The following is a 13,078-nucleotide window of genomic DNA, read 5'->3' on the forward strand; positions in this document are numbered from 1 at the left end:
AGGGGCGTGCGTGAGCTGCTGGGGAGATCTGAACTCAGAACCTCCTGTATGACAGAGGGAGATGGACTAGTTTGCTTACAGGGACCCTCTGACTCTACTTCTATTCCCTTCTTCAACATCTGTAAATTTGTTGTGAATCCTCTTATTAATGTGCTCACGCAGACCCTTCTCCATGCAGTCAATCTTTATTATAGCAGTATTCACATCAAATACATAGAAGTTTTTAACCTTTTATATAATACAGAGTTCTTTAAATAACTTTACACAAATAATTCTTCAATCTCAATTTTCAGCTATCAAACTTTAATTTTATGTCTCCATGCTCTCTAAACCGAACTGGACAATATTTCCCACTGTACAAATTTACATGAAAGAAAAAGCTCCAAAATACAATGAAAGGTTCAGGCTAAAGGACTTAACAGGGAAAGAAAACAAGTGAAAACAATCTGTATAAACATTTATGGTAAAGTGTTGGACAGCGGGAAGGAAATGGAGGCAGGGAGAGAAAACTGCAGTGATCTATGAAATGGAAAGCCAAAAACAAACATTTTCCTGTGAATTAGAAATAAATACAGGCCTTTAAACATTTAGTTTTTCCATTGACTTTTTGTAAAGTAGCTATGGATATCAATTTTCTTCTGAAGAAAGAATAGACTTTTAAAATTGCAGGCTTGTGGAAAGTTAAACATCTTGTGGTAAATACAGCTTCAAGGAATGTAGAGTTGGGATATATATTTTGCTGCACTAATTAAGAAACACTATAAACATTTTTTTTTAAAAAAGCAACTTTCTGGAGTGATCCTGGTAACTTTATTGTTGGTTGATTTTTTTTCAATCTCTTCCATAGGGTACAGTGCTTAGGTGACCAGTTTTACCCAAAGGCCATTCATAGCTTTAATAAGCATGAACAGCAGAGGGAGAGAGAGAAGAGTTTGCATCAGTGGTACCTCAACTTGGTTCTCCAACATTCTTATCTATATACCAGGAATAGTTCCAAGATGCAACTAGAGTCTCAGTTGCTACAGCAAATATTAGGACCATTGTTAGCAACTGTATACTCTTGTGCTACAGTGAAACAAAGCATTGGAATGATACTCCCCAGTGTGAAGCAATGGAGAGAGAATGGCCATCTAAGCGCATTTCCTAACAAAATGAAGAGGAGTAGCATGGCTGAAAGGAGAAAAGGACAGGCCATGTATTTAAACACTCAATAGGTCATAGCTTTTCTAAAGAAATTGGGTCATGGAAGAAAGAGGCAGGCTTTGTGTACTTCAGATATAGAAAACCAGGTCTGCTGTGTCCAGCTGCTAAAAGCATATCACTTGCCCATCACTGGTCCCTAGTAGCTGGAAGAGTTGCTGGTTACATAAACTTTCTACTCGGGCTAGAAGGGCTATTGCAGTCCAGTGGTTGGGCATGTAATGCTCAGTTTTCAATTGGCACTCCATGTTATCACAAAATAATTTCATATCCTCTATTCAAATGCAGCTGAGAGCAGCATTGACTCCACTTTATTCCTGCAAAAGCAGGTCTTCATGAGAGATGTAGGTAAAATGACCAATGGCTAACATTAGTCTCATAGCATGGGAGTTAGTCTGGGAGCATGAAGTGGGCACAGCTGCTATAAGAAGGTTCTAACAAGGACATTACAAAACAAAAATGGGCTATGGTGAGCTTATAATGCGTTTGGTTGTCACAAACAGAATGTGTACTTGCCCCTAAAACAAAAAAAGTTGCATACAAAGGCTGGTCATTGCCAAGCTTTATTAACAGGGCGGAGCAGGGGAAAAGGAGAATCTGGAAAGACTGAGGTGTATTTTTCTTAACCATTCACAGCTTTGAATTTCAAAGTACATTTATTGCACTTACTTTTTATTTTAATCATTAAGTCAAAAGTTAATTTAAACTCAGGTCCACCTTTGAAACCCACACAACAGTTCCCACCTTGCTCCCCTTGGTCCACTTATTCTGACTTCCACGCATGCCTGGACGAATGCGTCAACGCCTCCCGCCCCTGGTCCTGACATTCTAGTGGAATCCCAAAACACTACAAAACAAGCAGAAGTCACATGTAGGCCGAGTCCAACTAAAGCAATACAGTCAAGAACCAATCAACAATCTAAAATGATGCACATTCACCTGCTTTGCATTGCCCTAGCTTGGAAAGGGGAAGTAGAATTAAATGTAGCAGATTACAGTCCAAGTTTAGTAAGAATTGTAACTATAGGAATAGTACATAATCAGAGGCTGGATGGAATAGATGTTGCTGCTTTGACAACTACAAAATGAACACGTAGTTTCAGAGCCCTTTTCTAGCTGCCAAAACAGGAATAGAAAAGCACAAACTACAGACCGCAGCACACTTACCTGGGAGCAAGCCCAGTGAACACAGTAGGACTTACTTCTGAACAAACATGCATGTAAGAGACAGCATGTTAGTACAACTACTGCTTCTAAACTATCCATAAGCTTTTAACCCAAATGTCACTCAAAATGCATTAACTACAACTGACTGGGGTTTACAGGCAGGTTGCTTATTTCACAAAGAAGCCTGAAGTAAATTGGATACTTCACCTTAATTCAAGAGAAGATTCTCAGTAGGCCCGTCTGTAATGCCTGCTTGTGTTTACAGATAGAACCAATCTCCCCTAGTCCAAGTGATCACACGCTACTTAAAGGAAAGCAGCCTTCCCAAACCTGGTGTCCTCTAGAGGTATAGGCCTGTAAGCAACATTAGTCCCAGCCAGTGTAAGCACCAGGCTGGGGAAGGTGTTAACAACATATTCTATCTACAATAAAGCCTTCCTCAAAGGGTATCTTCAAGCTCTCATTCTTCTGATAAAATAGCCCTCAAAAGGAAGCAAGATGTCTCAGTTTTGCTTATACTTTTACAAATGCAATAGGCTCTATTTTTCACTCAAGTATTTTAAAAATTACTTTCCCAACTTAATCACATGTATTTGGACATACACACAACTACATGATGGTCTACACATCCATCACAAACTCAGACAGCTAGGTTTGTGCTGGGCGTATAAACCACATGATGAATTGCCAACCTCATGCAAAGATTGCTGATACTATGGTGCCATCTGGATAGCTTTGTACACAACATAAGAGCAGTTCTGTTGGATCACACCAAAGGTCCATCTTAGTCCAACATTCTTTTCACACAGTGGCTAACACTGCACACAGATCTCACAAACTTGGGGAATGAGCATCAAAATCCCAACTTCACATACAAGGTGATAGAATTTCACATAGCACTGACTCACAAAAGACTGGGATTGCAGTGGACAACTTGATGAAAATGTAAACTCAGTGTGAAGTTGTCATGCAAAAGGCAGACTCTATGTTAGGCATAATTGGGAATCAAAAATAACAGTGAGTGTCATACCCGTTATACAAACCTGATGATGCAACCATGTTTAGAATATTGTGTGCAGTTCTGGTCAATTCATCTAAAAAGGATATTGAAGAGCTGAGAAAAATGTAGAGAAGGACAGCTCAAATGATCAAGGGATGGAGCAGCTCCTTATGAGGAAAGACTATAACATCTTGTTTAGCTTAGAAAAAAGGTAAGCTAACAAAAATATGCATGGTGTACTGGAATCCAAAGGGGTCAGTCCATGAAGCTGATTGGTGGGAAATTCAGGACAGATAAAAGGAAGTCACACACAGCACATAGTTAAACAACAGAAGTTGTTAGCACAAGCTGCAGTGACAGGCACCAATTTGGAAGGCTTTAAAAGGGTCGTGGACAAATTAACAGAGGGTAAGACTACCAATGGCATTTGGTCCTGATATCCATATGCTACTTCCCTACGCTCACGTATGCTTGTTGCTGGACAATGGGGCAGGAGGGTGCTACTGTGCTCTTGTCCTGCCTCTGATCCTCCCATGGTGAACAGAATGCTGGACAAGGTAGACATTGCTCTTATGTTCTTATTCTTACAATGGCTGGTTTGGGCAGAAAAGATTTGTGGGCATGATTTATTTGGAACACTTCCAGAAAAAGTCCCAGTGAGATCAATGACAGTTGGTGCTAAAGAGTCACTGCAATTCATTCCACTGAGGTTGGTCTTTGAGAACCTATTCTGTGGATAGTCGCCCGTGCTTTCATCCAAGTTTGAAGATGTAGTGTGCACTGGAATCAAAGCAAAGTGCTGCTTCAGTTACATGAGTAGCAAGATATGTTTAAGATTTTCTTTTTAAAAGGCACAAGTTATTTGGCAAATTGTAAAGGAAATGTTTTACATACACAACACACTCTCCCTAACTTCATATGCTCAGCATCTCACCTCTTTTGCATGCAAGTACAGACAAGCTCATACCATGATGCAAAAATAAACACAAAGGCAGGCAAAATATTTTCCTAACTGCCTTTACTCCAGATTATTTTGCAGATCAAGCAAATGGACAGACCAAGAGGATAATTTATAGAAAGAATATGAACTCAACAGGTCTGGTTAATCCCACATTTCCAAAGTCTAAACTAGCCTGTCCCATTAGCCTTACAGTCCTTGGGGAAGGGGTTCAAACCACTTGCTCACTGTACAGTTTTTTTTTAAAGCTAGCAAACATTTTGTGTACAATCGCATTACTGTAACATACAATAGCATGGGCAAGGTTTGCCACTGCAAGTGGACAGATGGAATAATGACATCACAGAGAATTCCAGAAAAGGCTACAGTTAGGCTGGCTCGGTGTAGCTTAACTGGAAAGCTCTGGTGCCTTTCCACTCCACTTGCAAGCAGCGAGTTATGCCTAACCTAATACACCTCTATCCAACCAAGGTGATATGCTTAGTGAAGTAAAGACGGAAGCCACAGAATAATCACATCTACCATGTTCACATCAAAGCTAATATAGCTGAAGTGGATTCAGACTGAATCCAGAATGTATTCTCATAAGGGTCAATTGTTCATCCCCTTTGGGTGAATTCCACCTCTACTTCTCTTTGTCGATGGACGGAAAGTACGACAGTATTATGAACTGTTTGTGCTACGTATGCTGCATTCATGGTCCAAAAGTTATACAATAAAATATACTCCATACCTGAAGTTCCACTAAGCCCTCTGCTACAAGAAAGAAAGAGAGGGAGGGAGACTGAAACAGCCCCATTCCTCCCAAAAAGCAATGAACAATAAAAACAATGTCTCACAGTGGAAGTCCCAGCAGAACAATGCAGAGAGAAAAGGCTTCCTCAAACCGTACCAGATACTTATAGCAGGCGTGGGTAGGGCAAACAGTAGACTAGTTTTCATGCCTAGGCACTGGAAAATTCTTTCACTCAGAAATGGCTTTGCATAATTATTTCCCAAAACTAATACAAGGCTGGTGGCAACACTGAGTGCATCATGCTAGCAAAAAGATGGTGCTAAAGCTGATCTGTGCATACGGTACTGCCAGCACAGCTACTGACGAATTTCTCAACAGGGCAGATGTCTGGTGGGGGAAGCAGTGCGCTTGGATCATGGGATAATGTGCCCACCTCTGATGTAGCATTTTAGGAAAAAATAGTTTCTGGCAACAAGTAACCATCCATTTGTGTTTTACCTAGCCACAGGAATACTTGCATAAAGACAAGAGTTCTACAAACAGACATTTCCCCCTTGATTTTCTAAGGGTGTTAGAATCCTGTGTATGTTCAGATAGAAAAAGAAGTACCACAACCCTCAACATTTGTCAATCATGCTGACTATGGAATACTGGGAATTGTAGCACTTTTTCTATCTAAACATGCATGTGATTGCACCTGAAGCTCAACAGCATCTTACAACAACCCTTCCAACAATTTTTTTAAATGCATAAAAGAGAAACCACATTTTTAAAAACTTGTACTTACTCTTGTCCTCACATGGGAACCCAAAGTGGATTCTCTAAATTTAAGATTTAATTGTTTACATGTCTACTCAGAAGTATGTATCATTATTTTCTTATCTCCCAGGTAAGAGGTATAAAGAGTGCAGCCTTAAGGACAATTTCAAGCAGGAAAAAGTCTAGGATTAAAGTGACCTGAAAAAAGTTTTTTTTTTTTTTTGAAAAAAGAGTCTCTTGAATTAAGAACAAACATTGAGCACATAACCAGGTACTCAGTAAAAGTGAACTTATGTCACTGGATACAATGTTCAGGGAGACTTGACATTGTTCATCAGAAAAAGCCAGAATGTTGCATGAGAAGTCAAGCAAAATTGTATGACTGGAGTAAATCTTTCCTATTATGTTATTTACAAGCTTCACTGAAGTTGCACGATTTGTGAAGGGTTCACCCCTCTCCAATGCAGAGTCTTTTGCCCCCCACATTCAAATTCATTTTGTGTTGAGCTAGGAAAATATCTTCGGGACTCAGGAAATGAAAGCAGGATGAAAAAAAAGAAGCAGAAAGCAAGATGGATTAACAAATTATCCTATTGAACCAGCAGCCAAATTATTTGCACTATATTTAGATGGAAGAGAAGAAACCAAAGCATATGTCACTCATGATAAAGTGCTTTGTGTGAATAAACTTTTCCTACTGCTTTACCTACAGATTTTTATTTTTAAAAAACCCAAAAATCTTACTGCAGACTAATGAATAATGAAGCCTGCCTAATACAATTAAATCAGGATACAAATTCCTCATTCTTGTTAGTCTTAACAGAAGTATACTATAAAGAAAACACAGATATTTATCTAGTATTCCAAATTATTTAGACAGATACTTAGCTCAGGTAATAGGGCACAGGGGAATTTGCTGAGTAAATCCTATAACAGCAGTGTTGGCCTTAACACTGGTACACCCAAGACAGGTAGACTGTTTGCAGAACACCAACGATTTTCTCCCCTTCCATGTTTTAGGGCACATCCACCTGCTGCTCAGGAACAAGGAGTGGTTAAGGAAGAATGGAAGATCTGATACTAAAGGCATGCCAAGGTAACAAAGCTTCCAAACAGCAGGAGCAGAATGAAGGGACCAGCTGTGGAGAGTGATCCGCAGCAATTGGGGCCATTCAGAGGGGCAACATGGAGGGAGAACTCAGGGATACAGGAGTGGCTGGTTGTGCTGCAGTGAATATCACATGCTCAAGTGTCAGTGTGGGCAGGATGGATAAGAGGAGGTTACAAGATTTACGGTAAGAGGGTGCCAGTGGTGGAGGATGTTAAGGTTTTGCCTAGACCAGGGCTGAAGTATTTCCACTCCCAAGCCACAGCATCAAGTCTTTAGAAGCCCAAATGAGCAGATGTCTGCGAGTGTTCCAGCCCTGATTTAGGTAGCCAGCTGATACCTCAGTGGCAACGAAGTTATGTACTATGACCCTGCACCTGCCACTCTTTAGGTGGCAATCTCATCCTTTCCTCTTGTAAACCCCAGTACCTCCAAAGCAGCCACTCTGCCATAACACTTACCTGCACGCAAAACCTTGGAAACCAACTTATATTCTTGTAAGGAAAGAAAATTCTACAGCCAAAAGTATAGGAATTCAACTCCTATGCAGACATTTACTGTGTGCGCACTTGGGTTTTTTTGTGTCAGTAACGTATAACATACCCCAGAACTTTGTGATCTGCGGAGCAGCAGGGCACTTAACAAAAGGAAGGGATGAAAGTTGAGGTGGGTGGTACCTTCCATCTCCACCAGTGTGCAGGTGGATGGAATGCTCCCTGGCAGAAGAGCCACACTGATCCATGTTGGATTTATGAGGGTGACTGCATCCTCACTGCTCCATCATTCTGAAGTGGTTTGGTAAGAATGGATCTCAAAAGCTTTGTTTTTATGATCCCCCTCCATGATGGTATGAGGATGTATGTGACCTCCTGCTCTCTTTAACTTGTAATTCCAGTGCTGGACTTAGTAGGGCAATCCACAAGTCTCCACATGCCATAGCATACTGCATGTACATTAGCAAATGTAAAGATTTCAAAATGCTTATTTCTGGAACAGATTATTGTTGCTGCATTTCGAGGTGGTGATAAGACAACAGTGTAAGTTTAGGAGGGTCCATGATCAGAAAGTTTAAGTAGCACTGCTTTAGCCAAATGTGGGGACCACCACCAAGAACAGCAAGGAAAAGTTGTGCTTCTCTGGTTTAGATACATAACACATCTAGCACATATTTCATGTGCCAACACAAATTGCTTTCCTCTCATTATTGCATGAAAATTCACTGGACATTTCTCCAAAGCAGTCAGTCACTGAAGTGAAGAGAAGCTATCCAAACACATCCATAAGCTTGAGCAACTTATTCACTTCAACAGCACTTATACTGAGAACATCCCCCACCTGTTTATGAATTATGTCCAATATCTTCACCACTAGTGGTACCCTGCTCATACTTGAATATACAGTGTTTCAATTACGTAACTTGCTCCAATTTCTAAGTACCCTCATTCTATGATAAGTGCTTCACCTACATTTAATGGTTCCTATTGAATGTACAATGAAGCATACACTGAGTTTAGAAAACATGGTCCATGACAAATTGTTTCCTTTTCATAAAACAAAAACACCCCCCTCCCAAAAGATCCACCCCTTTCCCTTAACTGCAGTTAAAAGAGCTGCAGCATATCATTATGTAAACTCTGAATAACAGCCCTTCTCTCTGACTAGATGACCTTATCTTACCTAATAGAAAGTGCTAGTGAAGGAGTAGCTTCTTCTAGCCTCATACCTATCAGAGCTGGGCAGAAATGCACTAAACCTCAAGGCTTCTGGGAACAATGATTTTCCTTCCAGTTGCATCAAACCTGCCTCTTTACAAAATGAAAACAAAACCCTCCTATGTTAATGACCACAGTGGAGAATTCTGCTTAAAACATTGTGATTCCACTAGAGCTAACGTATATTTGTTTTGCATTACTCTTACTGCATAAACATAAGAACTGGGAACCTTGTTGTAAAGTATGATTATGAGCAAAGCAAAAAGAAAAAGCCTAATGCAATCACCACTATTTTTAAGCCACAAATACAAAATTTAGGGAAAGAAAAGCAGTTAGGAGAAAAAGGTTGAGGACAGGAATATGGTGAGAGAAGAATGCAGTGTTGATCCAGCAAGTACCATTTCTTAACAAAAAACAGAAACCAGCAAATTGCCACGTAAGACAAGTTACTGCATATTAATACACGCACACGCACACACACGCGCGCACACACAAACTGAGTTTGCTGAGTTAACATGATTAAAAGTTCTTTTTTAAAAAGTACCAAAGCACATTTTTTGGAATGTCTAATTCTTAGGGGTGGTTGTGGCTGGGTTTTCTTTTTAAAACATATTCAATTCAACCTGAGAACTTATGTTTATGAAACATTAGGTACCTGACATTATCTTGCACCTTTTAAAACAGGTACACTTGTTATTCATAGTCTGCATTAGACTTTCTGGGCATCCCCAAAAAGTTCACACACAAAACACACAGAATCAAATGATAAACACAAAAATGAAAAGAAGCCGCACACTGAGAACTTTGTTACAATTTTGTAAAAATGTTTGTCATTTGCTGGACTGATGAAAAGAGCCTCCCGACCCTTTTGAAAAAGAGTACAAAAAAAGGAAAGATGGGGGAAAGGGTGGCTCTAGAGAAATAAAAAGCAATTCTGGAAAGAGAAGGTGCAGCATCCCCTTTTCCTTCAAATTAAGGGCAAACCCCTGCAGCCCCTATACAGAGTCTAAGCAGCCATAAAATATTTAGGATTCCAAGATCTTCACAGATAGAGCTCCAATTTTCAAGCTGGGAATCTGTACTCCACCCCCTCCCTTCCCCTTGCAGCCAGTGCAGAAATAGCTGTACTTGCTACCACTCTGAGGTCAAGAACTCAACTTCCAAGAGGACTTTAAGAGGCATTCTTGGGGTGGGGGGAGAAGAGACTGCAAGAAGTCAGGCTGCAATGTGTTCTGTGTTCTATGCAGCCCCTTCCCTCCTGCTCCAAAGCCCCTGGCTTCAGCTGTCCAGCAGAAGTACAGAGTGAGAGCAGTGGGAAGGCAAAAATCATCTCCTCTGCTACTTCCACTTTGCATAGTTCAGAGGCTTACGGGTGTCTCAATTGAATTGTGTCCCCTTTCCAAAAATTCCTCTTCCACCTATCAGACAAATTTGGCTATGTTTGGTTTTGTTTTTAAACTTAAAAGAGATGGTGCTCACATATGCTTGAAAAGGAGATACTGCATTTACCCCACTGATCAGTAATCACACCAGGAAACACGCACACACACACAAAATAAAATCAGACCAGAAGATGATTGTTTTGATTAGCTCTGTCTCATCAGATGTTCAGCCTCTGATGATTCGTTGTTAGAGGGAGAAAGCCGACCAGCAGACCATCCCAAGCCTATGATGCAGCAGGAGTTCCAATCTCATCATGCCAGAGCACCAGAAAGTCAAAGCGTGGGCCCTCCTCTCTCCTGGGAATGATGCCAACGGTACAGGCAGCCACTGGGGGGGTCTCCGAATGCACATGGCGTTAAGGGTGGAGGTGAGCACACAGGCAGCAGAGAGATTCTGGTTCCTAAGAGATTTTTCCCTCCCACCAAAAGTTGGATTGGGAGCTCCAATCTGCTCTGCTCTTTTAAGCATACGGATCTCTAAATTACTTTGTTTGAAGGGGCAGAACAGAGTCTGGACGTTATAAAAAGAAACTGTAGGAACACAAGACTAAAAATAAGAGAGTGGTTTTGCTGCCAATGTTGCTGTGGCTACTTGAACGCTGCAAATTCGCCTGCAGAGGGAGGACAAGAGCCAAGTTTTAAAAGTTGGGTTTTATTCAAAAGACAGACAGAAATGTTATCCAGTATAAATTTGATGCTATATACAGGATGCAGAAGATGTTAGGGAAAAATGCAGTGGTTAATAATTATAAATGTACGGAAGGATCTTTTTGATGGAGATAGAACACAAAGTTAAGAACACAAAATCTCTTCCTAAGCTAGCTTTAAAAATAAAATTTGGCCCATCTTGCAGAGTATTAAGAGTTCTTAGAAAAAAAAGAGTTTCTTATGGGGAGCTTGCAAAAACAAGGTTTTATTATAATTTACATTTCTAAGATTTGTACTCAGATGTTTTTAGCTTATAAGGATCTAACACAGAGATATCTGCTGTCTGAAGGGCTCAGGGCCAGACTTTTAAGGAAAGCAGTAGGGGTCTGTATTCTGTGTTTGGTTTGTGTACTATGAACCCTCAACATTCAGTGATTGATTTAGGAGGCAAGGAATGGATGAAGCCTTCTTTCTATTTACCATAATGTAATGAAGTTGAAGTTGCAGAGTTTATCTGAATAGGTTACATACACCTATGAAAACCTAGAAGGTAGATTTCCCAGTGGTCTCAATGTAAATTGTTTACTGTTAATATTCTATTAACCATACCTACAAACAGAGGTTGTGTGTGGTAACAGCAATATTATGCAGCTCTCTTTTATCTTAGCACGTCTTTAGCTAAACTATTAACATCACAAATTGCTACAGTAAAAAAGCTTTGAGATGAATTTTAAAACAGTAATGTTTTTCCATCCCTTTCAAAACATGTTCTTTGGTTACTTTCAGTCCATTTACATTGACAGCTGGTTAAAGATTACCCTGTAAACAAGAAACTGTTCTCCTATTGCTCATCTAGTTTAACTGTTTCTGTTAATTGTTCTGAGTATTCATTGGTACAAAAGGACAGTGAAGATAGAAATACTGCTATGGAGAGATGCAGGGCAGGAGGTGCCACTCAGTATTTCCTCTGGCTATACATGAAAAGCATGGCATGCCACGAGAGCACTGCATTCAGCTTCTTTCCTCACACTACAGTATTGCACAGCACAAAAGGCAGCAATCAGCAACCCATATTAGTGATGTTCTGAGCTAGTCCAGTCTCAGGTTCAAAACTGCAACACTGGAGAGCCGAAAAGGATCTTAGTAAACCCTGCCTCCCACTCTATTCTGAAATTGCTTGAGCAACAGTCAAAGCAATTACCTTTGATTCACTTTCACAGAGCCACATTGCAAAAGCAACACAATCTAATAATGTGGCCACAGGTGTTTTTTGCATAGCGGCCTGCTATCAATGAACAGAGAAGAGTTGTTGCCGTTTTTCAAAATCTGCAACAGCTCTTGAGATGGATTGCTGGTATCCCGCTAAGAAGCCATCAAGAAAAAGGGAGGCCGCAAGGTGGCACAGAAGCACCATGAAGGTGCGTGATGGCTGAGCGAGCTGCAGTGTTTAACAGGGAAATGGGCCACGGCACTGACAGCCCACACGCAAACACTGCTGGCTGCGAGTAAGCCACGTGCATGCACAGTGCTGCTCCCTGGCTGCCAACCCTTAGAAGCTTCCCGTAAGTGCCAGGCCTCCTTCCCCCTTGATCACTGCTCAGCAGCAGCTGCCTTTCACCATTACATGTATCTTTACTGCCCAGGATTCTCAAGGGATGGAAGTGTGTACTTGTTGGAGACAGAACCTCTGCCTTAACTCCTATGACCCACCTTTTAGAAACTCGCCAGCACTGATGCACCCTCAGCTGCCTCAGGCAGATTGTGATGTGGGCCTTCTTAGCACACAGGCTTTCTTCCCAGCCCTGGACAATGCTTTGCCTCTTTGACCGGACCAAATTTAGCACCTGTTCAGAAAGCAGCTTACAGCTTCCACACAGGTTGCACTGGACTACCATCAGCAGGCTCCAACCTGAGGTTCTTGGGATAGGAACCCTCATTGAGGCCCTGCCTATGCTCTCCTCCCCTCTATCAAGTCTATCATATAAAGGTGCCATTTCAATTAGCAACAAATGACTGCCATCTAAATTTCCCAAAAGGCACCAGATCAATGCTATGTGAGGTGTAATGTGGGAAATGTAAATGGCGGCCACCTGGTACTAAACACTGGAAGCAAACAGACAAGCAAACACACAGCAGAGAGAGACACCAGAGTAGGACATGGACTCCTGGCAACTGGACTTAACAATCCCATGGTAGCAAGGGCCCAACACTTCCTCAGGAGGTCTGATTCAAGAATCAGCTGGCTATCTACCTATCTTTCCTACCTGTATGTGTTTAACAAAAAAACCAGCTAGTGTAGTTTTGCAAATTTCTTCATGCAAGAAGAAAGAGGATAGATATGACACATA

The 13,078-nt window shown here is 41.0% G+C and overlaps 1 protein-coding gene across 2 annotated transcripts in view; it reads right to left on the bottom strand.

The window, feature by feature from the left end:
* Positions 1-166: 166 nt before the first annotated feature.
* BRAF (B-Raf proto-oncogene, serine/threonine kinase) overlaps positions 167-13,078 on the bottom strand; it is a 63,090-nt gene continuing 50,178 nt past the window's right edge. For both annotated transcript variants that reach the window (XM_044441154.1, XM_044441152.1), the window contains one exon: positions 167-10,693. In XM_044441154.1, the coding sequence (XP_044297089.1) occupies positions 10,671-10,693 (23 nt within the window). In that variant the 3' untranslated portion in view covers positions 167-10,670. The remainder of the gene's footprint in view (positions 10,694-13,078) is intronic.

This window comes from Varanus komodoensis, unplaced genomic scaffold (genome assembly GCF_004798865.1).
Source record: "Varanus komodoensis strain SLA01 unplaced genomic scaffold, ASM479886v1 scaffold39, whole genome shotgun sequence".
Classification (NCBI taxonomy): domain Eukaryota; kingdom Metazoa; phylum Chordata; class Lepidosauria; order Squamata; family Varanidae; genus Varanus; species Varanus komodoensis.